General features: G+C 36.4%; 1 protein-coding gene across 1 annotated transcript in view; it reads left to right on the top strand.

The window, feature by feature from the left end:
- Naa15 (N-alpha-acetyltransferase 15, NatA auxiliary subunit) overlaps positions 1-23,574 on the top strand; it is a 61,540-nt gene that overhangs the window by 25,653 nt on the left and 12,313 nt on the right. The window contains exons 4-15 of the mRNA XM_052180540.1: positions 2,655-2,812; positions 3,675-3,809; positions 4,681-4,834; positions 6,670-6,789; positions 7,604-7,699; positions 7,813-7,919; positions 10,395-10,467; positions 14,399-14,568; positions 15,854-16,006; positions 17,129-17,257; positions 19,041-19,254; positions 22,508-22,701. Of these exons, the coding sequence (XP_052036500.1) occupies positions 2,655-2,812; positions 3,675-3,809; positions 4,681-4,834; positions 6,670-6,789; positions 7,604-7,699; positions 7,813-7,919; positions 10,395-10,467; positions 14,399-14,568; positions 15,854-16,006; positions 17,129-17,257; positions 19,041-19,254; positions 22,508-22,701 (1,703 nt within the window). The remainder of the gene's footprint in view (positions 1-2,654; positions 2,813-3,674; positions 3,810-4,680; positions 4,835-6,669; positions 6,790-7,603; positions 7,700-7,812; positions 7,920-10,394; positions 10,468-14,398; positions 14,569-15,853; positions 16,007-17,128; positions 17,258-19,040; positions 19,255-22,507; positions 22,702-23,574) is intronic.

Below are 23,574 nucleotides of genomic sequence, written 5' to 3'. Positions count from 1 at the left end.
GAGGAAATGATTTTTTTCTTAAACTGAAATGGAACTTTTTTCTAATATGCTCACTGTATTTTAACAATGTTAATTGTTAAATAATTGTTAATATATGTTAGATAAATTGTGTCTATGATGTTGGTCTTACTTTGGGAAGGGGTGTTGCTATGGCCTGAATATTCATATCCCTTTAAATTCATACATTGAAACCTCATCACAGAGTGATGGTGTTAGGAAGTAGGGTTGTTTGAAAAGCGACTAGGGAGTTTAGGAAGTTGTATAAAAAACTTCAGGGAGCTTGTTAGCTCCTTTGTCACGGGAAGATACAGAAAGGAAGTGCCATCTATGAAGGAGAGAGCACGATTCACTAGGTGATACACGCAGAAGTAGTATGGACAGCAAGTTTCTCTTATTATAAATTGCCCCTATTTAAGTAAGGTATTTTGTTTTAGCAAATGGTCTGAGACAGGTACCCGATGATTTCAATCATCATGTAATAGAACTTTAGAGTGTTCTATTACAGGGAATATTTTTTTTAAAAGATTTATTTATTTATTCATTTATTTATATGAGTACACCATTGCTCTCTTCAGACACACTAGAAGAGGGCATCAGATTCCATTACAGATGGTTGTGAGCCACCATGTGGTTGCTGGGAATTGAACTCAGGACCTCTGGAAGAACAGTCGGGTGCTCTTAACTGCTGAGCCATCTCCCCAGCCCACAGGGAATATTTAAGAGGTATATATTGAGTAAGAGCAGAGGCTGTGAAGTATAAGTTTAGTGTGTTCACTTAGATTTAAAGCTGTCCTCAGCCTGACCGTTACCCAATTTATTTGTGAAATGGGGATACTCACACTATACTAGTTGTAGTGACTTAATGTTGAAACACATAACAAAATTTGTATTTTCTTTTTTCCGAGACAGGCTTTCTCTGTATAGCCCTGGCTGTCCTGGAACTCACTCTGTAGACCAGGCTAGCCTTCTGTAGACCAGGCTGTCCTCGAACTCAGAAATCGCTTGCCTCTGACTCCAGAGTACTGGGATTACAGGCGTGCCCAGCAAAAATTTGTATTTTGTTAAGGGATTGACAAGGGCTGGATTTGAGTAGAAGTTTATGAGAAAAAAAGAGAAAAAAATGTTCTTTGGTATTGTGCCTGTTTTATAGGCTACCAACATATAAGAGCTGAGTTATTTAACACGTTTTCAAGTGTTTAGTGGTCTCTTAGGACAGTACAGGTAAATAGTCTGTTGAAGGAAAATACTAGATGCTTATATAGAACATTTTGAGTGTATATAAAACATGGCTTGTTCTAAGACATACTACTAATCTTGAAAACACAAAAGTGCAAAAAAAAAAAAAAATAGAGTGATCAGAATACTAGAAAGGTAAGCCAGAGCTCAGCAGTGCAGCTGGAGATATTCTTCCAATTTGGATGATAAAACATTCTGTTCTGGATTTACTTACCCTCAGTAGATAGAATAAGTTCGGCTTTTGTTGTTGTTGTTTGTTTGTTTGTTTTTTGTTTTTAAGGTTTATTATGTGTGTGTGAGTCTTTTCCCTGCATATATTTAACATACCATGTGCCTGCCCTGTGCCATTGGAGGCCAGAAGAGGATGTCAGATATCGGATCCTTTGGAACTGGAGTTATCAGTGGTATGACCCACCTCTGTAGGTGCTGGGAACTGAACTCTATAAATAAGATCAAGTGCTCTGAATTCCTGAGCTGTCTTTCCAGTTGGCTGTTTAGGAAGACATATTAAAGGCTCATTTTTTTCTTTTCTTTTTTTGTGGGTTTTAGAAGAGTAATAGGATGGACTAAAAAAGCAAAGGGGTAGTAGGACTGAGTGCAGTGACACTACAGTAAAAGGCTTCCTTCCTTCATAGTGTTCTTTAAGAGAGTCTAAGATCTCTAAATGTTGGAAAGAAAACCCCAATTATTGAGAATTTGTAAAAGTTATTTGTTTTGATTTTATATGTGACTGACTTTTGAGAACCTTGTGCCATATAGAAGCGTCTTTTTTTAAAAAAAAATATTTACCTTTATTTCATGTACATTAGTGTTTTGCCTGCATGTGTGTCTGTGTCAGGTTTCAAGTCACTTGGAGCCTGATTACAGACAGTTGTGAGCTGCCATGTAATTGCTGGGAATTGAGCTCTGGTCTTCTGGAAGAGTGCTCTTAACCACTGAGCCACCTCTCCAGCCACTAAGCACTCTCATGAATACTCTTTTAATTCATTACCATTACTTTGCTCTATCGTGTAGATATTCTTATTTAGATTTTGTAAATGAGAAGCAAAATAAGGCTAATTTGTTTGAGGTTATAGCATTAAAATAGCAGGTTAACCCTGATTTTCTATGACTTCAAAAGCCTTCCTCTTTTCTGTGTGTTAAATTCTCATTTATCTTTGTACTCTTCCCCTGTGACCCATTTACATTCAGAAATTTACAAATGATGTTAGCTTCCTAAGTTTTTTGGGAGATTGTTTGGTTAATGTGTGTATGTAAAACCTGTATCCCTGTATTGCATCCCTGGCTGACCTAAAACTCTCAGAAGTATGTCTGTCTCTGCTTTCTAAGTATTAGGGTTAAAGGCATGTGCTACCACACCTGACTTGAGAATAGTATTTCTTGACATACAGATTATATCCTTAACTAAATTCCTTTAGGTTGGCATGTTTATGGCCTTCTTCAGAGGTCAGACAAGAAGTATGATGAAGCCATTAAGTGCTACAGAAATGCACTGAAATGGGATAAAGACAATCTTCAGATCTTAAGAGATCTTTCCTTACTACAGATTCAAATGCGAGATCTTGAGGGCTATAGGGTATGTAAACAATGTTTTTTTTGTTTTTTTTGTTTGTTTGTTTGTTTGTTTTTTTTATCATAAGAGAAAAATCTTGTTACTGAGAACTTTGGATATATTCTGATAATTTTTTTCCTTTTTTTCTTTGACTGTCCCCTTAGTGATTACATCTGTGATTGGAACAGATAGATCTTAAAAACAGAACATTTTGTTAAGGGATAGAGTTGGACTAGTATGTAGAATTGTTTAAAAAAATATTGTTGAAGTTTTTGTTAAAAATCACTTTAAAAAATTAATACTCTGATAGAATAACTATAGTCTTTTGTCATTTTCATTAAAGTAAGTTTTTAAATTTTGTGTTTGACTCTTTTATATTCACTGATATTTTATATATATATATATATACATATAGCTATATATATATAGCTCAGTAGCATCTATTTAACCCTTAAATCAGTCTTGGGTTTATTATTTTCTCCATAATCTCTTTCATCATGATAATATCTGAGACACTGTTTTCTTTACATACCTTATTAAATGTTTGTGCTGTACTTTTTAAAGAATTTCATTTGTTGCCTCTGTGGAAGAAATCAGGAAATAAGGATATCTGGCATCAAGCTTTAAAAAACAAAACCATAAGATTAGCACTGGAGACTTCAAAATATTTCTTTGTCTCTATTCAGCTATATAATATTTGATGTTGAAATTTTTCTAAAATAGTTACCTGTATTGTATTATAGTGTGAACAACTGTGAAGCAAAGTAAAGTGATCTTCTGTTTCTTAGGGCCTGAGGGCTGAACCCAGGGCCTCTGGTTCTAGTCAGTAGAGGAGCATTTGCTTTGTGAACCTAAGATAACTCTTATTTTTCCCCACACTGTGAAGGAAACAAGATACCAGTTGCTTCAGCTTCGACCTGCACAGAGAGCATCATGGATTGGTTATGCTATTGCTTACCATCTATTAGAAGACTATGAAATGGCAGCAAAAATTTTAGAAGAATTTAGGAAAACACAGCAGGTAATAACAAGATAGTATATTGTGTATAGCAGAAAGAAAGACGTTTATATACATACCTGAAATCTCTGGTTAATAACTCCGGGCTGTCTCACTTTTTGTTTATTAAATGAAGGCACACATGTTCTTTTACATCCTATGCTCCTAAGAACTGCTCCAGCTGTTATTACTGATGGTGCTGCCACAGATTCCAAGTTGTAGAGGGTGTAAATTGTCTAACAGTTTTTCCAATTCCATTGTTTTGTTTTGAAGCGTACCTATCATATAGTAATCATTTCTCTGGGGATCTATATCTGAAGCAGTTTTAAAACGTTTGTATTTTCTTTATTATTTTGCTGATCTTACAGTAATGCTTTTGGACTGGATTTGTTTGCTTTTCCTAATTGTTAGTTAAAGCTGTACTTCTCACACAAATCCATAGACTGATAGATTCAGTTCAGCACATCAGTTGGCACATAATTGGCGTGATCCATTTATTACTGTATTAGATGGTATTTGTAGTCGTAAACTTGTTTTGCTTTTTATTTATAAACAGCCAAAGAACAACCAGCTCATCTGTCAGCAGATTTTGACCACTGGCCTTTAGCATTCATCGAGTGGCTCAGCTGTTACAGTGACAGCTGTGAAGTCCAATGCTCTGACTCCACCATTTTTTCTAGATTTCTTATTTGCACTCTGTTGTTAGCCGTTTCTCTCCTTCCATTTATTATTGCCAGTACGGCTGTTATTTATTTATTTAACATTTCTTAAACAGATATTTAAGAGTTTTAAAAATATTGCTATCAGTTGGTATTTTCTTTTGTTTGAGGGCATGTAAATAATTTTCTAATACAAAAATAAGATTCTTATTAGCATTCTTTGTGTCTTCATGCAGACATCTCCTGATAAAGTGGATTATGAATATAGTGAACTCCTTTTATATCAGAATCAAGTTCTTCGGGAAGCAGGTCTTTATAGAGAAGCCCTGGAACATCTTTGTACCTATGAAAAGCAGATTTGTGATAAACTTGCTGTCGAAGAAACCAAAGGTATTTAAAAATATATAGCATTGTAACTTTCAATTATAGCCAGTGGCAGGCTGAAAATTCATAGTTGCTGCTAACAGTCACCATAAAATTCAGCTTACTGAAGATGGGAAAATGTGTATTCTTCATGCATTTTGAATAGTTAGTGATGTGGGAAAATATCCATTAACTGATGGAGATTGTCAATTGAGGAGAAAAGGCCACAAAAATCTAATAAAATGATTTAGGTAAAGCATTTTTATTTTTTATTTTACATTGTTTACTTTCGAGGGGGGTGCTGTGTTGTGTCCTCTTGACTGGTCTCAAACTCCTGCCTGGGCTCCGTGGTCCTTATTCTCTGTCTAGGAGTAAATGCGACTACGAGGTTAGGCCAACAGCCAGTGTAGCCATCCCCTCTGTAAAGTACCTTTGTACTGAAAATACAGGGCTAGGGGTATAGTTCATTGTAGAATACTAGCCTACCATGTGTGAGGCCTTGAGTTCCAATTCCAAGTACTGCCCTACTCCCCTGCCCCCCAAATCGCTCCAGGATTCGATCAAAACACAATTGTACTTTTATAAAACAAGATTTACTGTCCTAGAATAACTCATTGGAAAAATTACAGTACTGCATGTTAGATTTTACCAGTACTATATATAAATTAGTCCTTACTAAAATACAGAGAGGGAGCTATATGTAGTGATACAGTCCTACAGTTCTGCACTGAAGGGACTAAGTCAGGGTCAGAAGTTTGAAATCAGTCTGGATTCTGTCTTTAATGAAAACAAACAAACCAAAGCATCTCTTTATGGTTTATCTGTATTTCTTTGAGAAAATAGAAAAGACTATAAATTCTAGGTGGAAGGAACAATATTTGGATCCTTTTGTGATTTAAGTAAATGTTTCTAAGTGCTGCCATTTATTCCTAGACTGAGAATCTTGAGAGTCATTTTAAGAGTTAAAATTGATATTATCAATCAGGTATATGATTGGTAATCAGGGAGAAGTAAGTGGAATCGAGACAGTTGGTACATAGAAAAGGAACTTTCTTTTTTGAAAAAGATTAATTTTATGTGCATTTGGTTGCATGTATGTCTGAGGCTGTTGGATCCTCTGCAGCTGGAGTTATAGACAGTGGTGAGCTCTTAACGTCTGAGCCATGGCTCCAGCCCCTGGAATTGCAATTGAGGTTGCATTAGGGAAACAAGAAGAAAACAAGGTTACTCTTAAAGTAGGTTGCTTATTTGGTTTTTGTGAGAGATAAAAAGATAAAGACTAGATGCGTGCACGTGCATGTGAACACGTATGCCAGCATATGTACATACATGTACAAGCACATACTAAGATATGGATCCCTCCAGTGTCATTTCTCCTCAGTCACCATCTGCCCTTTTCTTTTTTTCTTGAGCCTGGGGCTTGCTGATGAGGCTGATGTGAGCCCCAGGTGTTTACTTACATCTGGATGGTTTTGAATGTGGCCAAGTAATTATTGCATGTAATTATATTATAGTTGATTTCAAGTGATAATAAGATTAGGATATTTAGTCAGTCATTATATTAGATGCTGATGTTCATATGCTATCAGGAATGATTAAGGAGCAAGTGATGGTTTGGTAACAGTGTGTTCTGTGAATGTGGGACCTTTGCCTGGAGTTGGCAGATTCCTGAGACTTTGAAGTTGATGGCTTTTAAAATTTTATCTTAAATAAAGGAGAAAATAAAATAGCACAATAGAGAAGTTGGAAGCTCAAGAGAACACCAGCCACTGTCAGACATTCATTCTGAACAAGACTTTGAAGATAACTTTTGAGGGAAAATTCCCCTCAGATGTTTTAGTTACTATCTTTTTGTTAAATAGGGGAACTTCTGTTGCAGTTGTGTCGTTTGGAAGATGCTGCTGATGTTTATAGAGGATTACAAGAGAGGAATCCTGAAAATTGGGCCTATTACAAAGGCTTAGAAAAAGCATTGAAGCCAGGTAGTGTTGTTTAAGCTTTTTCTTACTGAGTATTGTATTAACTCCTTGTAAAGTATAGTAGAAAAGTAGTGGTTGGGGGTATAGAGAATCTAGAGCAAGTCATGCCTTTAATTAGCATCTGGGAGGTGAGTTCCAGGCCAGCCAGGCCTACTTAGTGAGACTTGCGTCTCAAGAAAACCAACTAACCAAAGAAACAGGAATTGGTTCCTAGTCTCTTGCATGCTGTGACTTGTAAGGATGAAGTAAGAGAGTCTTGAGGCTGAAGCCACTTGGGCTACATAGTTGATTCAAGACCAGATTTATATACTGATATCCAGAAATAACAATAACAAAACAATACCAGCAGATCCAAAATCTAAATGTAAGAGTTTACTTCTTAATCATATAGAGGATTGAGACTAATCAGAAATCTACTTTTACAATAAGAGTAGGCTAAAGAAAATCATTTACTTTGTATGGCTAATGAGTTATTTAAAATAATGAAAATAGTTGGAAATACTTTTAAATTATTGCTGATATATTTAATTGGTAAGGTTACACATCATTTTCTTATAGCATTTACCCTTTCACTTTTTTGTTTGTTTGAGACAGTTTCCCTGAGTAGCTCTGGTTGACTTGACATTTGCTTTGTAGGCCATGCTGTCCTGGAACTCACAGAGATCCCCTGCTTCTGACATATCAAAGGCATGTGCCATTGCACCCAGCCAGTTGTACTTTTTATGTAGAAAAACTTGTAGTTGGCAAAAATCTATGCAATTTGTAATTACCATATAAACAGTTTTTTTCCTCTTCCTCCCCCCTTCCGTCCCCCCAGCTAATATGTTAGAACGGCTAAAAATATATGAGGAGGCCTGGACTAAATACCCCAGGGGACTTGTGCCAAGAAGGCTGCCATTAAACTTTTTATCTGGTAAGTAGAATAATTGTAAAAGAAAGTGGTGTTGTGATTTAAAGATGAATATGTATGTATATGAAGGCTAATGTGTGCACTGTTAGAGTTTCAACAGAATCTTTCTCTTACAGGAGAGAAGTTTAAGGAGTGTTTGGATAGGTTCCTGAGGATGAATTTCAGCAAGGGTTGTCCACCTGTCTTCAATACCTTGAGGTCTTTATACAGAGATAAGGAGAAGGTAAAGCCCACCGTAATACCCTCTGCTGAGTGGCCTGGCTGCGGGCGGGGCTTGCTCACTGCACTTGTGCGTGACCTGCTGGGGGCCTCCTGGCTGACACCGAGTGCTTTTGTACCCTCTTCCACGTGTAGTCTGTTGGCTCTTTGGTGCTTTAGTGACTTCAGTATTTGCTTTCTCTTAACTTCAGCACACACCAATGCTTTTTTCTAATCTCTTTTCATTGTTAGAAGTCAGAATTGATTTTCTTCCCCTTGAAAGTAGATTTTAACCTTTTACTTGCTCTCCATTTTTATTCAGTTAAAAAAAAAAAGATTGTCTGAAAAGTTTTTGGTAGCTCAGTAAGTCCTTTTTTTTTTTCTTTTTTTCTTTTTTTTTTTTCTTCTGAGACCCTGGCTGTGTAGCCCTGGCTGTCCTGGAACTCACTCTGTAGATCAGGCTGGCCTCAGACTCAAAAATCACTGCCGCTGCCTCCCAAGTGCTGGGATTACAGGCGTGCGCCACCAGTGTCCGAAAGTCTTTTTTTTTTTTTCCTGCTTTATATATGTGTTTTGCTTCAAGTGCTTTTTAAGAATATTTTAATCTTTATGTTCATTGCTTCCTTACAAAAACAATGTCATCAAGATATGTTGGATTAAAAACATGAAAGACATTGAAAAGAACTAGGTGGAGGAAGTTAAACATGTATAACACATAATGCACATTTAATTGTCAGTCTTTTGTTGAAAACTCAAGGTATGGTCTTTATTGATTTCTCTTCCTTTTTTTTGTTACATATTCTAGTTGGAACACGAGAATGTGATGTTTGTGAAACAGTCATATATTTTCATAATCTTCTAGTCTTTTCATAGCATCCAACTTAGAAAAATAGTTCCCTTTACTCTAAGTTTATATACTATTGGGTTAAATTCCTCATTATGATAGTTATTTTATTTGTTTGGGCAGGGACGTTGTTTGGTTTTCTAAGACACGGCTCTCTGTATAGCCCTGGCTGTCCTGGAATTCAATTTGTAGACCAGACTGGCCTCAATCTTGGAGATTCAGAGACCCGCCTGCCTCTGCCTTCTGAGTGTTAGGGTTAAAGGGATACACCGATACTGCTGTTGTTCTTTCATTTGTTAATAAATGCACGTATTTCAGATAGTTTGGCGATGTCTCATTGTATCTTAGGATAAGTGTGTAGCCTGACTTGGGAGAACAGCACAAGTATACCAGAGTAAGCTGTGATCATTCTGTGCTGACGGTTCACTCACAAGGTATACTGCATTAATCTGTGGGCCATTTAAGAGTTTCTATAGCAATAAATATCATTGCGCAAGAAGTAATAAAATTAGTAGATCCTGTTTTTTAAATTTTGTACTTAGATTTGATGCAGGTATTGCACTGTGTTGACCAAGCTGGCTAGAATTTCTGGGATCATTTAATCCTGCCTTGGAAACTTGAATATAGGACCACAGACAGGCATTGCACTTTGCCCATATTAGGAAATAAATAATGTATTAAAAGTACTCAATATTTCTCAGGAAGTCAGAAGTTTAATTAAAATTTAGGAGAAAGTACAACCTGGCAGACAGGTATTTTCCTGGACCTTAGGCACCCATTTTGCTGGATTTCAGGGCTAGTGATAGTTCTCCTGGATTATGAGAAGAGTTCATTACCAGACATTTAAAGAGTACCCTTTTCACATAGCATTTAATTCTTCATTCATTCATTCATTCATTCATTCATTCATCCATCGGTCATATGTCTGTCTGTCTACCTACCTATCATCTCTCTACCAGCCTACCCACTCAGCCAATTATTCATCCATCCATTTATTTATACCTGGGTTTCATGTCTCAAGTTTCAGACTTGCTACATTGCTGAGACTGACCTTGATCAAATAATTCTTGGTCCTTCTGCCTTCACCATCTATGTGCTGGCATTACATGCATGTGCCACTATGCTAGGCCATGGCATTTCATTCTTCATCATAATGAACAAATATTAACTATAGATTATGTGTTTTGAGATAAAAATGCATTTAGATGTAAGTTGACCATAGCATTGCCTCTGTCCAACTTTCACCAACTGCTAGTTTAGTTGATACTTTTATTGTCTATCAGAGCAAGGAACTTAGCAATAAGGTTTTAGAAGAGTGAGTATTAATGTGTTCCATCATGAACATTTTTAAATTTTTTTTTCTTTCTGAGGCAGAGTTAGGACTGGCATGGAACTTGATCTGTAGACCAGGCCACCCTTGAACTCATAAAGATTCACCTGTCTTTACCTCCCCAGTACTGGGATTAAGGGTGTGTGCTATCCCCCTCCTCCAATCCCCCCTCAACTGAGAACTTTTAGATTTTTGTCCTGAGGTTAAAATATTCATAAAGGGAGGGGAATAATGTTTTGGAATATTTAGTCTTTTATATAAGATATATATTTTGCATATGAGCTTCAGTTCCATTCTATTAAAATGTGCTTGTGTTTGTACTCTAGGTAGCAATTGTAGAAGAACTAGTAGTTGGTTATGAAACTTCTCTTAAAAGCTGTCGCCTATTTAACCCCAATGGTAAGTAGATGTATTTTATGTCTTTAAAATTTTTGTGAATTTTTTGTTGATTTTTTTTTTTTAATTTTTTGAAATTTTTAATGGACTATGAAATTACCATTCAGAAGGTTCGTCTTGACTATTTTAGTAGCAAGTATAATGCATTTAATATCCTTTTCTATTATCCATAATTACACATAATGTTATAATATTTTACTGAGAATCATATTATTTTTTAGAAAGAAAGTTATGTAAAATTTAAAGGATCTATAAAACTTGATTTACTAATACAGTGATCCTCCATTTATTCATTACTTAGCTACAGTAATTTTGAATTCATGTCAAATATTTCATCATCATAGCTTTGCCTACTCCCCTGTATTCTTTTGTTTGTTTCTAGATAGGGTTTCTCTGTGTAGTCCAGGCTGACCTCTGCCTCTCACGTGCTGGGATTAAAAGTGTATCACCATGCCTGACTTTCCTTCTGTTCTTAAATCCCAAACTTAACATTATTTCATGAATATTTCAACATGTCTAAAGAAAAGTACTTCACTTCCAATATAGCTATACTATCAGTTCAACCTGGTGGCATGGGCTTGTAATCCCAGCAACTCAAGAGTATTTGAGGTAGAACTGTAAGAAGGTCAAGGCTTCTGGGCAATTTAGTAAGATCATGTTTCAAAATTTAAAAAAAGAAAAAGAGGGATGCTGATACAGCCCAGTGGTATTTTCATAGTGTATCTTACTAGGCTATGGGGTTCAATCTCAAGTATTCTATGCTCCCCCTCCCATAAACTAGTGTGTGTGTGTGCGCGCGTATGCGCGCATTCATATACACAGAGCAAGGTACTTTTATTATGCTTATAAATTAGTACTTTAATGAATTCAAAATTAGCTCAGTCTGTAAAATGTTTGCTGCTAAGTGTGAGAACCCTCAAGCTTGATTTCATTGTTCAAAGACCAAGGCCCAGTGGTATCTGTTTATGTTCCCAGACTCTATCTTAACAAAACAGGGTGGATTGAAACTGAGAAATGACATACATGTGCACTGGGTGACACATCAACAGGTACACATGCACACAAAATAAATGTCTTTAATTATAAGTAACCATTTACGTTCACATTTTCAGTTATATTGTGTTTATTTTTCCTCTCTTCATCCTTCCTTTCTCCTTCTCTTCCTTTTATTCCAGATTCATTATTCTGTACTTCAAGATGTTCTTGCACATATGGTAGTTGTCTTAGTTAGGATTTCTATGGCTGTGATAAATATCGTGATCCCCCGGTTGGGGCGGAAAGGGCTTGTTTCCGTTTAGAGCTCTCACTTCTTGACTGAGGAAGTAGGGAGCAAACAGTCTGAGAGCAGTAACTGAAGCCAGGGTCATGGAGGAGTGCTATTGCCAGCCTGTTGGCAGGAGGCTCAGCCTGATGCTTATACGCCCCAGGACTACCTTCTGGGAGTGGTCCTACTGATAGTAGGCACGGCTCTCCCATACCAATCCCTAATTCCGTAAAGTAACTATAGGCCTGCCCCCAGTCTAGTCAGGTGGTGGGTGTTTTCTCAATTGAGGCTTCCTCCTCCAAATCACTCTAGGTTGTGTCGGGTGGATATAAAACTAGCCAGCTCAGCAGCACTTCTTCCATAGCCTCCCAAGTGCTGGGATTATACCATGCCCAGCCCCTTTGACTTTTTTATGAAGATTCAAGTAACTCTTTCAGAGTCTGGATGGTGTCTTTTATGCCTTTTTAAATTCATGTACCTGTAATTTATTTTTTGGAGAATGAATTTTTCTTCCTCTAGGTTTTGCTTAATATATTGCTTAATATATTAATGTTTCTTTCCTTTCAGGTTTTTGTAAGTTGATAACTAGGTGTAGAAAGGGATTGTCTTTTCTGCTTACCATTAGCCACAGTGGCTAATTACTTTTTTCCCCTGGAGACAGAGTTTCTCCTTGTAATTAATAGCCTTAATTGTTCTGGATTCACTTTGTAGACCAAACTGACCTTGGACTCACAGTGCTGGGAGGCTAATTATATTTTTAAGAAATTAAAAGTCTAGTTCAGTGGCTCTAAGCCTTCCTAATGTTTAATACAATTCCTTATGTTGTAGTTACTCCCAACCATACAATTATTTTCATTACTAGTTCATAGCTGTAATTTTGTTACTGATATGAATTATAATATAAATATCTGATATGCAGGATATGTGATATAAGACTCCCATGAATAGATCGTTTGACTGACTACTGGTTGAGAATTGCTGGTCTAGTTCTTTAGTTACAGTATAGTTCAAATCCTGATCAGGAGCTACATGTCCTGTTTAGGAACTAATACCTGTCCTACTGAACAAAGCAGGTAGAGACACGTATGTTGCTACAGAAATTTCTAATGAGCTCTCTTTAGCTAATGGTTTCATGAAGGTTGGTAATTTTGGAGTGGGTTGTTCCTTTCTCCTCTCCTCTCCTCTCCTCTCCTCTCCTCTCCTCTCCTCTCCTCTCCTCTCCTCTCCTCTCCTCTCCCCTCCCCTCCCCTCCCCTCCCCCTTCCCCTCCCCTCCCCTCTTTCTTTTATAAGTGTGATCTAAGTAAGCCAAAATCTGTCAGTAGGCAGATGCTATTATTTTAAAAGATAAATTTTATTTCACATACTACTTGATTTCTAAAAGTTTCAGCTTGTATAGAAAGACACAATCTTTTTTTCTTTCTCTTCTATGTTACACTTTGGTTCTTTTCCCAGTTTTCAAAAGATTAGACTGGTTCATTGCATCCTTCAAACTTGGCAAGTAATTTTATTTAAAAAATATGAATTCAGGTCCTAGTTACTTCTGAGATTAGTCCCTGGATACCACACAGTAGAAGGATTGAACTTTCTCAATATAGTTGTTCTGTGACTTCTGCAAGTGGACTGTGGTATGCATACACCCATACACATACACTCAAAATAAATAAATATAAATGTTTTAGAAGAAAATAAGTATGCTTGATATTTTATTTATTTAATTTTACGTGGCTTCATCGTTCAAGTGCTATGGTGGTAGGTGATAACTTACTCGCTGACAAGATCTTGAGTACTTACCTTGTGCACCTCCACTGAAGATCTGGAATCATTTTTCCCACAGAGTTCTGGCTTCACTAGTGGAATAGCCCACCGTGGGACCTGGGGTGCACATTGCTAGTAAGCTGGCCATTGTTTCTAGGTCTCAGATTAATTTTAACAGTACTTTAAAAAAGGCATTACATGGCTTCATTGGTTAATCTTATTGAGACTTCTTTAATTATCATCATTCCCTACAAATGTCAACAAGGCTCAGTGACTTGACCACGAAGGAGCAGCACTTTGTTGTAGGTCTTTCAGATGCGGAGTTATTGTGTTCCACTCCTATTACTTGTCCACTGAGCCACCTTACTTTTAATAGGGAGAAAAAAGCAAATAGAGTTTGAAAGCCAATAGATCTCTGGATTTAGAAACTTATATTTAATGACAATATTTTTTTTTGATGTGTGAGTTGTATATTTAAGTTTCACATATTAAGATTACATCTTGAATGTCTTGATATGACAGAAATACTTTATTTGCCTTACTTTCTTCGGATATAGTTTTAAATTCATATTTAAAAGCATAATATTAAGATCTAAAAATGTCACTAAACATCAAAATGTCCAGATCACAACATATAACCATATATATATATGGCTTGTTTATTGCCTAAAAATTTAATTAAGTAGATACACTTTCCTTTTTAAAATCTTACTATATGCAAGGTGTTATGCTTAAGTGTGCTTAAGAAAACATGCTTTGTTAGGTCTTAATGTGCTTAGCTGTAGATTACAGCTAATTACATACACAAACTACTTTATAGCTGCTTCTTATAAGTGGGGGACCAGTATGGGGAGGGAATATTCTCTTGCTGTTTATAATATCTAATCTTGATTTCTTCATTCTTCCCTTTCAAGATGATGGAAAAGAGGAACCTCCAACCACATTACTTTGGGTCCAGTACTATTTGGCACAGCATTATGATAAAATTGGTCAGCCATCTATTGCTCTGGAATACATAAATACTGCTATTGAAAGTACACCAACATTGATAGAACTCTTTCTTGTAAAAGCTAAAATCTATAAGGTAAAAACCATCACCTCCACCCATTTCCTTATAAGATTATACAGTTTGTAGGTAGAGTAAGTAAAATATATGAGAAGTATCAGTTTAATTTTTTTTCTTGGACTTGTCATAGCCACATTTATTTGCTCATTTATCAGTAACTATACAAAACACACATATAAGACTGTGTGTGTGTGCACGTGCATGTGCACGCGCGTGTACCTATGTATGATTCTGCTAGTAGTTATTTATTGTAAAGTATGTTTTCTGCTAACAGTTGAGTATGATCATGTGTAAGCATCTGATGTTAATAAAGTAAAACAATTTTAATTTGAGTGTACATATTACCATCTCAATTCTTGAGCGGTGCATGAGAATCTTGTGTTATGTTCTGACATCTCAAAGTTGCTGTTTTCTAATTTTTAGTATATTCAGTAATCAAGCCTTCTATAAAAGGATATATATTGGTTATATATTATATAATTATATATATAATATAACAATATTATAATATTAATATAATAAATATATTATTCAATAATATATATTTAGAAAGAAAGTAGAATTAAGTAGCATTTCGGAGCACCTCCTCTCCTTTGTTGACTGTACTGGGTATTAATCCAAAGCTTCATACATACTAGATAGACACTAAATTATATAATAATAAATATTTGGGGCATGGTCCTTATAGTGGGCTGGCCTCAGAAGTGGGACCTCAGTCTCCTATGTTCTGGGATTACAGTGTGTATCAGCATTTTTTGACCCAGAACTTTAAAATCATTTTCTAAAATTATATTGATTTATTTTGAGGTAGGTTATGTGTTCTACAGCTTGTGAATATAAGTCAAAGGACAACTTGTGAGCGTTACTTTTCCTTTGTTCCCTATGGATCTGTAGGTTAGAACACACCATCAGGCGTGATGGTGGTTTCTTTTTTGCCTGCTCAGCCATTTTGCTTGCTACCCTAAATTTTAAAGCCAAGTTTTTCTCAGTTTTGTGGCTTTGAGATAAATAAATTAGAATTAGGATAGCATGGGAACGTTCATTAATACCTCCCTGACCCGAGGCTCAGCTTCTCTACAAGGCTTCCAGGCAGGAGGTTGCTAGGAGAGTCCCTTCTAACTTCCCCTTGTACTAGAATTAGACACTCAAGCTACCACATGTGCCTTCTCAGTATTGGTGCTGGCCATGAGTCAGAAGAACACTTTTCTTTCATTTGTTTAATTTTAATTATTTATAGGTCACAAAATGCCTACTAGTAAAATTATCATATTTACTGGTTAATTTTGTTTTTGTACCTTGCAAGCATGCTGGGAATATTAAAGAAGCTGCCAGGTGGATGGATGAAGCCCAGGCCCTGGACACAGCAGACAGATTTATTAATTCCAAGTGTGCAAAATACATGTTAAAAGCCAATCTGATTAAAGAGGCTGAAGAAATGTGTTCCAAGTTCACAAGGGTTTGTATGGCTTATATTTTTTTAGCATAAATGACATAATTGACTTTGTATTTATGTATTTGTCTTTTTCGAAGTTAATTCTTTTATGCATATAGATATTTTACCTGCATGTATGCCTGTCAACCACGTGTAGGCCTGGTGCCCACAGAAGTCATTGCATTTCCTTGAACTGGAATTATAGACAGTTATGAGCAGCCCTGTTAGTGCAGAGAACTTAACTGAGCCATTTTTCCAGCCCCTAAAGTTTATTATCAATATTGCAGTTGTCCAGATATTAAATTACTGTATTAGGTAAAGAATAGTCAACATTAGATAAAGCATTTTATTTTCATAAACTTGGATAATAGTTTTTTAAATGTACTTAATTTTATTGTATATGCATTGGTGCAAGGGTGACAGATCCCCTGAAATTAAAGTTACAGACAGTTGTGGGTGCTGGGAATGGAGCGCATGCCTTCTAGAAGAGCATCATGTTCTCTTAACCACTGAGCCATCACTCAGTGTCCTGGACAATGACTTTTAAAACTAGCGGGGTGGTTCATGCTTTTATGCCCAGCACTTGGGAAGCAGAGGCAGGCAAGTCTACATAATAAGTTTTGCAGCTGCAGAAGTTTGCCAGGGCTACATAGAGAAACCCTGTCTTGAAGCCAAAAAAAGGAAAACTAGCTTGTAACCGTTTATGTTGAGTAAGTTTTAGGGGTAAAGGGACTAGTTACTTACCTCCCATGTACTATTATTGTGTTAACCCCTGCCACCCATTTATTGTAGACCTTTTGTGTAGTCATTTGCAAAATTATCTCTAGTGCTTAGAAAGAGAACTTAATTCATGAATCTGTTAATAATAATAATAATAATAAACCAAGCCCAGCAGTGGTGGCGCATGCCTTTAATCCCAGCACTTGGGAGGCAGAGACAGGTGGATTTCTGAGTTTGAGGCCAGCCTGGTCTACAAACTAAGTTCCAGGACAGCCAGGGCTACACAGAGAAACCCTGTCTCGAAAACCCCCCCCCAAAAAAATTACTTTAGAATTCTGATCAGTTGGCCATTCTACCTTTTTTAATCTTATGGTAAGGTGATATATTTGTGTGAGTTTTCTGGACCACTGTGTGATTTTTCATTAGGAAGGAACATCAGCGGTAGAGAACCTGAACGAAATGCAGTGTATGTGGTTCCAGACAGAGTGTGCCCAGGCATACAAGGCAATGAACAAATTTGGTGAAGCACTTAAGAAATGTCATGAAATTGAGAGAGTAAGTACTTTATATATGTGCGTTGCTCATTTTGTTTGGTTAGATCTTGAAACCTTTGGGCAAAGTCTACACCCATTTATAATTCATAGTGTGTGACTTAATGTCAATAATACATTTATATTTTATAAAACTGAAAATATGTTTTAGTGTACTTTGAATTTTTTAATTGCTGCTGTTCATTCCCTAATACATAAAATCCCATTAATTTTATAGTCCTGTGATTTAATTCGTGCTATCTGCCTTGATAGAGATTTAAGCTTTGAAGTGTTTCTGTGTGCTCTAAAATTTATTATTTTCTTATAAAGTGATTGTTTTTCAATCTGGGTATGGTAGTATATACTTGTAATTCTAGTGCTTGCGATGTAGAGGTAGAAAGGTTTAGATTCAAGACCTAGTCCTAACAAGTATTTGAAACTCAGCCTAGGCTGTATAAGGCTCTGTATGAACACTACCACTAGTATCCCCAAAACAAAAATCACTGTTTTATTAGTCTTCTTTACTGTAGATTCATTGCTATGACTAGTGGTGAGATTTCTCTGTCAGTGTGTGTATTTATACACAAACATAGCTTTATAATTGTATTGATATTTATAATATCAAATGTAGAATATCACTGCTTGGTGGAACTATGGCATTGCTGGTTTTTGTTTTGTTTTTGTTTGTTTTTTTGTTTTTGCACTGCTGATTTCTTTACTTATTGGCTACTTAACTTTTCATTTACATACCAACAGAATGTTGTATAGAGTTCAGATTTATAACCTCGAAAAAACCCTACCAAATACTATGTGCTATATAATCCCTGCCATACATTTTCTTTTCTTTCTTTTCTTTTTCTTTTTTTTTTTTTTGGATTTGTTTTTTTTTTTTGAGACAGGGTTTCTCTGTGTAGCCCTGGCTGTCCTGGAACTCACTCTGTAGACCAGGCTGGCCTTGAACTCAAATCCGCCTGCCTCTGCCTCCCAGAGTCCTGGGATTACAGGCGTGTGCCACCACCGCCCGGCTTTGCCGTACATTTTCTAAATAAGATTTCTATTTATGGGCTGGAGAGAATTCTCAGTGGTTAAGGGCACTGACTGCTCTTCCTGAAGGTCCTGAGTTCAATTCGCAGCAACCACATGGTGGCTCACAACCATCTATAACAAGATCTGACTCCCTCTTCTGGAGTGTCTGAAGTACAGCTACAGTGTACTAACATATAACAAATAAATAAATCCTTTAACAAAAAGATTTCTATTTATAGTCCATGTGCTAACTATATAGACTATATACTAATATATACTAATTAGTGGGTGGTTTGTCAGTAATTTTAGTTAAGCATGATTAAGAAAAATAAGTATAATCATAAATATAGTCGAAACATCATTATCCACTTTCCTTTTTTATTTCTTTTAAAGATTTATTTATTATATGTAAGTACACTATAGCTGTCTTCAGACACTCCAGAAAAGAGCATCAGATCTCATTATGTATGGTTGTGAGCCACCATGTGGTTGCTGGGATTTGAACTCAGGACCTTTGGAAGAATAGTCAGTGCTCTTAATCACTGAGCCATCTCTCCAGCTCCATGTTCTTTCCTTTAAATTATTCATTTTCCTCTTATTCTTTGTTAACCAATAGCTAACTGAATTTTTTTAGTTTTATATGCCAAATATAAAAATGACTAAAATTTTTATGTTTAATTTTTCATGCTAAAGAAGCAGATAGTTTCAATTCAAGGCTTTGCTTTTATTATTTTCTTAGACAGTGCTATATTCCAGCGATAATAAAAAGATAATTTTGTTAGCATTTTATAGAAATCACGGATGACCAGTTTGACTTTCATACTTACTGTATGAGGAAGATCACCCTTAGATCATATGTGGACTTATTAAAACTAGAAGATGTACTTCGGCAGCATCCATTTTACTTCAAAGCAGCAAGAATCGCTATTGAGATCTACCTGAAGCTTCATGACAACCCTCTTACAGATGAGAACAAAGAACACGAGGCTGACACAGGTATCCATTCAAAGATATATCGTTTACCTTGTGTTTATAGGATCTTATTTTCATGAATAATACAGTTCGCCACGGCCCAGTGATTTTATTGAGTATCTATGTGGGAGGTTGTTAGCCAAGGCTAGAAAAAGGATGGCAATTTTGTGAATTTTTCTAAGCAACAAAAGGAAACACTACTTCTATACTTTTAAAATAAGTTTCCAATGTAGACTTAATTTGGTATTTGAGTCTGATCTGCAAGTTTCGTTTGCGTATTTGGGAGGTGACTAAGGATCCAATCCAGTACCTTTTAAGTCTGGTGCTCTGTCACTGAGCTACTGCCCCACACAAGAATTTATTCATTTGTGGTGGGTGTTTGTACCTAACAATGCTTGAATTACCTAATACACATTTAATATTAGATTGATTCAGGTAACTATAGTATACTGTTAGTGATGTTATTAGTGTAGTGTAGTGTCAACTCTACCTTGGTGTGTTGACTCTACCTTATTACTTTTAAAAAGAAACATTTATCTGGTGTGTGCGTCAGACCTAACCTGACATTAGACTTAGCAGCAAGCCTCCTTACCCACTGACCTACCTCATCAGTTCTAGTTACTCCTTTTTTAGTAGTAATTTGTAATTAACCCAATAAAAGATAAAGTTTTGCTTGAACATTAAAACCCAGCATAGAACTAAACTAGATAAATTGCCTAGGAAATGGCTCACACCTGCAATTAGGAAGGTCAGTACTCAGGAAGATCACAGTGAGTTTCAAGGCCAATCTGGGCTGTAGATTGAAAAAAATAGATGTAAAATAAGAAAGCTAGAGAAAAATACTGTGATTCATCATTTTCACCCATTTTTAATACCATTTTTATAGTAAGGTATCAAGATTTGTAGGGAGAAGTCATCCCTAGGTAGTTGAGAAAGAATTCCAAAGTAAAAGTGGTTTTTCTCATATATAGTTTATATTTATATATGTGTAAATATTTTTTAACTTGTGACAGCTTTAATGTAGTGAGCTGACGTAAATCCTTTTAATAAAATAGCAGGTAATAATATATTTGGCACAGCTAGACATGAGACAGATGCGAGAGAACTTGGAGTTCAAGGCTAGTTCATAGTATGTTGGAGGATAGTCTGAGCATAGCAAAACCCTGTTTCAGAAGAGCCAAAAGTAGTCAGTTGGTAGATTTCTTTTCTAGCATATGTAACGTCATGCACTACAAAAATAGAGTCCAACAATCTGTCAAATCCACACAGTGATCTTGCTTTGATAAAAGCATTTTAAGTATAGAGGAATCTATTCATTTTCATGTCCTCTGTGCCACTTTCATGTTACAGTTGATTAGTTACACAAAACTGACAGCACTTAGTATCTTGCCTACAGCAGAATGTGCTGATCTTAGTGTAGTGTTTTATATATTTTAAAAAATTTGGGGGGTTACTTATAGTAAGTACCTAATGTGATGATTCTTTTTTTATGTACTATCTTTTTTTTTTTTTTTTAAATTAGGATACTAGAGACAAAGGAAAAGTCTACACATTTTCAGTATCAACATAATTTTTATTGTTTTTGGCCTTTTTTTCAGATAGGATTTCACTTAGTAGCCCAGGCTGTCTTGGAACTCACAAACTAATTCATCCTAGGTTGCAAAGGGAGATTGTTTGGAGAAAAAGGAAAATAAAAGCCAAATAAATAAATAGCATTTAGGGAAGGGTATGGGATTGAGAGGTTGGGGGTCATGGCAGAACTGGGAAAGAAAACATTTAAAATGTAAATAAAGAAGATATCCAATAAATAGCATTTATTTGCAACTGAATAGCTTCTTTTCCCCTTCTCTCTTGATAAGAATCTGAGACTATAAAGGTCTCTTTATTTTGTGTGGTTTCTTTTTGGTGGAAATTTGATGTGATTCTGCCCATACAATTCTGTCAGCAACATGGTGGCTGTTTCCATGAATTTTGTTAGATCTAACAAAATTGTTGTCTTTAGGGTGTCTTAGGCACCATTTTTCTGTTTTTTCAAGACAGAGTTTCTCTGTAAGAGCCCTGGCTTTGGAGAACGGGTGTGCCTTAAACGCTGCTCTGGAGATCCACCTGCCTCTGGCTCCTGCTATTGGGATTATTCACCACCACACCTGGCATCTTGTGCATTTTCACATCAGACCTTTTGCTTTCGTTGTCAGCTCCTTGGTACTTCTTTAGATTCTTTTTTGTGTTTTTCTATTACAGCAGAAAAAGCAGGTGTTACGTTCAAGGCTTTGAATTTAACTACTTCACTTAGTTCACTCTCTGGCTATGTTTCCTACCATATTCACTTTAAGCCTGTCCTTTTGTTCTCTTTCTCCCCGTCTCTTCTTTCTTTTTCCCTTCCTTCCTTCTTTCCTTCCGACACTGAGGGTAGGGGGTCGGGACAAAAGCAAAACATTTATAACAGATCATTCTATTACAGTGTTAGTTTAATATGTAAATAGTATTACTGCACACAAAATAAACTTGGTTTAAAATAAAAAAAAAATCAGAGCAGTCTGGTTCCCAGCACCCATGAGGTGCTCACAGTTACGCATACCTGCCTGGCCTCAGTGGGTATTGCATTTAAGTACCTCACCTCCACGTACACATACTTTAAATAACTAAAAGTGTTGGGTGACTAAAGCAGAACCTGGAGGTAGCTCCGCAGTGAAGAGCACCTGCTGTTCCTGCAAAGGATCAGAGATTGGTTCCTATATCACTTCTGTCCTAGGAGCTCCAAAGCACTCACTCTCCTCCCTCCACGGGCACCAGTTATGTACATAGTCCACATAACATTAATGCAGGCATTACATCCTGTCTTAATCATTTTATTGCTATGAAGAGACACATGACCAAGGTAACTGTTACAAAAGGATCATTTAGGGGAGCTTGCTTTCAATATCATTCCAGTATCATCATGGTGGGAAGTATGGCGGCAGGTGTGGTAATGAAGAAATGGTTGAGAGCTATTTTCTGATCCTTAGGCCCCAGGCAGAGAAAGAGGCTAACTAGACTTTTGGTACTTCAGAGTCTTTCCCCAGTGACACACTTCCAACAACAAGGCCACTGCCGCCTCATCCTCCTCAGATAAATTCACTTCGATGACTAAGTCTTCAAGTATATGCCTGTGGGAGCCATTCTTACGCAAACTACCACACACACACACCCATAAAATGAGTTTTTGAAAGTTTTTAAAGTGGTTACAATGAATTTTGGTTAACATGTTTATAATTCTGTTAACACTTACTGTCTACAGCAAACATGTCTGACAAAGAGTTAAAGAAACTCCGTAATAAACAAAGAAGAGCTCAAAAGAAAGCCCAGATAGAAGAAGAGAAAAAAAATGCAGAAAAGGAAAAGCAGCAGCGGAATCAGAAAAAGAAAAAGGATGATGACGATGAGGAAATCGGAGGCCCCAAAGAAGAGCTTATCCCTGAGAAACTGGCCAAGGTATTTCATAGTCATGTTAGCACATGCGAGTGCGTGCCACCGCACACTACCGTTGAAAACAGCGCTCAGTCTTCTTTATGTATTTATGTGTGTGTTCTGTGCAGATGTGTATGTATGTGTGTGGTTGTGCAGGTGGAGTTAGAAGACAGCTGTGGAATTCAGGCTCACCAAAGGCTACCTATCCTGTCTAGAAAAACATTTAAGTCTTTATTTTTTCAAATCCAGACTCTGACTTGTGGATTTTAACCACTGAGCCCAAACCTAAATACTCACTATCACATAATTTAATTCTTTCTTTCTTCACAGGAATGTTAGAATAAGTTCATTTCTTTAGACTTTTAGCACCACCAATCACTTGAAAATAAAATCATTTTCTTCAGTGTATTATGTAAGAAAATTAGATGAAAGAATCAATACATACAATGTGATGTGATTCTAACATGTATATTTACACGTTTTTACAATATGTAACTACTAGGACAGAATAGTGTTCTCTGAACGCCCTACAAAGCAGAATTGTGTGCCAAGCCTCCTTTAGAAGGGTTTCCTGAGTATGGACTGTAGTGTTGTTTTTGTACCAAACATCATAATATAGTCTAATGATCATTAGTAGTTCAGGTTATAGAGTTTTAGAAACTTGTGTTTCTGGGTATTTTGTTTGTTTCAAAGGAATGTAATAGAAGGAAGCCCTCTCATAGATTGTTGCTTACTTCACAGAATTATTATTGCTAGGAACATAAAACTCTTCCTAGTGTAAGTACCTTAAAGATGCCCTCTTGGGCAGCATCCATACCCGGCTAGCAGCCATTGACATTGCAACATGAAGTCTATTTTAAAAGTAGCTGCCAAATCTGGGTAAATGGGCTAAAGTAG

The sequence above is a fragment of the Apodemus sylvaticus genome, chromosome 4, assembly GCF_947179515.1.
Source record: "Apodemus sylvaticus chromosome 4, mApoSyl1.1, whole genome shotgun sequence".
In the NCBI taxonomy this organism is placed as follows: Eukaryota; Metazoa; Chordata; class Mammalia; order Rodentia; family Muridae; genus Apodemus; species Apodemus sylvaticus.
The sequence above is the reverse complement of the archived record's forward strand: the minus strand, read 5'-3'. Positions and strand labels throughout refer to the sequence as shown.